This window comes from Priapulus caudatus, unplaced genomic scaffold, assembly GCF_000485595.1.
Source record: "Priapulus caudatus unplaced genomic scaffold, Priapulus_caudatus-5.0.1 Scaffold2352, whole genome shotgun sequence".
NCBI lineage: Eukaryota > Metazoa > Priapulida > Priapulimorpha > Priapulimorphida > Priapulidae > Priapulus > Priapulus caudatus.
Genome location: NW_014579413.1, coordinates 31,117 through 33,294, shown reverse-complemented (window position 1 = coordinate 33,294; position 2,178 = coordinate 31,117). Strand labels below are relative to the sequence as shown.

The window sequence follows — 2,178 nt, the reverse complement described above, 5'->3', positions numbered from 1 at the left end:
AGTGCGTGAGTGCGTGCGTGCGTGAGTGTGTGCGTGCGTGTGGACTCTCTATGATACAACACGTACCGTGTAGTGGTATAGAGGATGGCCCGGCCCCGGTCTGATCGGTGTGTGTGTGTGTGTGTGTGTGCGTGCGTGCGTGAGTGAGTGTGTGAGTGCATGCGTGAGTGTGGACTCTCTATGATACAACACGTACCGTGTAGTGGTATAGAGGATGGCCCGGCCCCGGTCTGATCGGTGTGTGTGTGCGTGCGTGAGTGCGTGCGTGAGTGTGGACTCTCTATGATACAACACGTACCGTGTAGTGGTATAGAGGATGGCCCGGCCCCGGTCTGATCGGTGTGTGTGCGTGCGTGTGTGCGTGTGTGAGTGTGGACTCTCTATGATACAGCACGTACCGTGTAGTGGTATAGAGGATGGCCCGGCCCCGGTCTCGGAGGCAGATTGCTCGCCGATGTCGTCTGCGTGCCCCAATCCAAGGCCGTGTTCTGCTTACTGCGGCCCGCCGTGTGTGGCTGCACTCCATGCGGGGGATTAAAGGAGGAGGATGAGGAGGAAGCAGTGCCTGCACTGCGCGTTGACCCCCTGCGGTTGAAGCTCTGTGAGCTGAGGTACGTGCTCGGTGGACGAGGTGGCGGCGCATTCCTGCAACAAGCAAAGACGATGAATCACACGACAAACGCTCGTCATCGTTAAACGACGAATCATTAAACGTAGTCGACGAGTTTCCTAAGCTTGGGGTGGACACAGACTGACTGTCCGTCCCTCGCATGTCATCTGCAGGATGCTGCAGCAGCAGTTGAATCAGCAAGGAGGAAAGAACTTGCGGAAGGAGAAACCGTACTTGCCCTTCACGAGTTTTCAAAATGGATGTGAAATTTTGTGGTTAATTTTAACTTTATAAATTACATTTTACATTGCTTCATAAAGTGAAGAGAAGATGTGGCTGAACATTCGAGCGAGGCTACGGAATCAAACAAGACTCCAGTAAACATGCTGCCCTAAATTTCAACACCCCTAAATAGCGTGCTCACGTTTTCACACTTGACGACTTTGCACTCAGGCTCCCTCTGGCGGCGGGCGGCTTTCCCGTCGTCCGAGGCTTCGTAGGGCGCAGCACCGTCGGTTTCTGCTTCGTCGTCGGCGGCGGAGGACGTGGCGCCACCTTCTTTCGGCCCTCAGTCAGCGACGTCTTGCGGACGGCGGCGGTAGGAGCCGCCAGCTGCTCCAGGCTGCCGTGCGTCACGCTGCGAGGGGGAGCCACCGTCGCGCTGGCCGCCGACAGCCGGTCCTGAGACAGCGACTGTCGCCGCGGCAACACCGGCGGCTGCTCCTGGCCGTCGAACGACACCCAGCAGTTGTGACGCGCCGCGGGGACGGGTGGCGCCACCTGCTGGGCTGCCGCGTGACCGACAGGCTTCTGGGGTAGTGTCGGTTTCTGGCGCGCGGTGACTGAGGGGGCGCCGGCGTAGGCGGTGGCGGTGACTGAGGGGGCGCCGGCGTAGGCGGTGTGACTCGGCAACGTCGGTAACGGACGAGACGGTCCGCTCGTCACCGGCGCCACGTCAAACGGATCGCGAGATGACGGGAGGGCGCCACTGGGTGGCAGCGGGAGGAGCGGCGGCGGCAGCGTGGGGCCAAACTCGTAGGTCAAGAGGTCGCCGACTGGAAGGTCATCGTCAAGGAGATTGACCGGATGCTTCGTGGCGAGCCCCGAGGGTTTGGGCGCCGGCGCGGGCTTCGGTGGCGGCCCCTGGTGGCTCATGATGTCATCGCTCCTGTAAGTCTGATGCATGCGTAAGTCTTCTAGGATCACTTCTGCGTACGTCGGCGGTTCCTGCAAACAACAGGGTCACAGTGAGACGCTCACACGAACAACAACAACCCAATCAACGTTTAATCAACATCCCAAGTGAAAGTCAGTTTTACAACATTGCCAATAATACGATTACATCACTACTATGATGCTCAGTACAGCAGTTATATATATGATTACATCACTACTATGATGCTCAGTACAGCAGTTATATATATGGTGTGAATACATAGTAGTAACCAACATAGTAGTTTATCCCTAGTAGTTGGTAAATAATAAACACATACCTGCTTTAAGTTTATATCTTATATATATGTTATACACTATACCGATGAAAATAAAGCTTTATCTTATCTTATCTT

At 55.9% G+C, this 2,178-nt stretch overlaps 1 protein-coding gene across 1 annotated transcript in view; it reads right to left on the bottom strand.

Moving 5' to 3' along the window:
* Positions 1 to 2,178, bottom strand: part of LOC106818577 (vegetative cell wall protein gp1-like) — a gene marked incomplete at its 3' end in the record, with an annotated part of 6,500 nt that overhangs the window by 841 nt on the left and 3,481 nt on the right. The window contains exons 4-5 of the mRNA XM_014823273.1: positions 1,035 to 1,837; positions 399 to 645 (exon numbers count right to left, since the gene is read on the bottom strand). Coding sequence (XP_014678759.1) covers positions 399 to 645; positions 1,035 to 1,837 — 1,050 coding nt within the window. The remainder of the gene's footprint in view (positions 1 to 398; positions 646 to 1,034; positions 1,838 to 2,178) is intronic.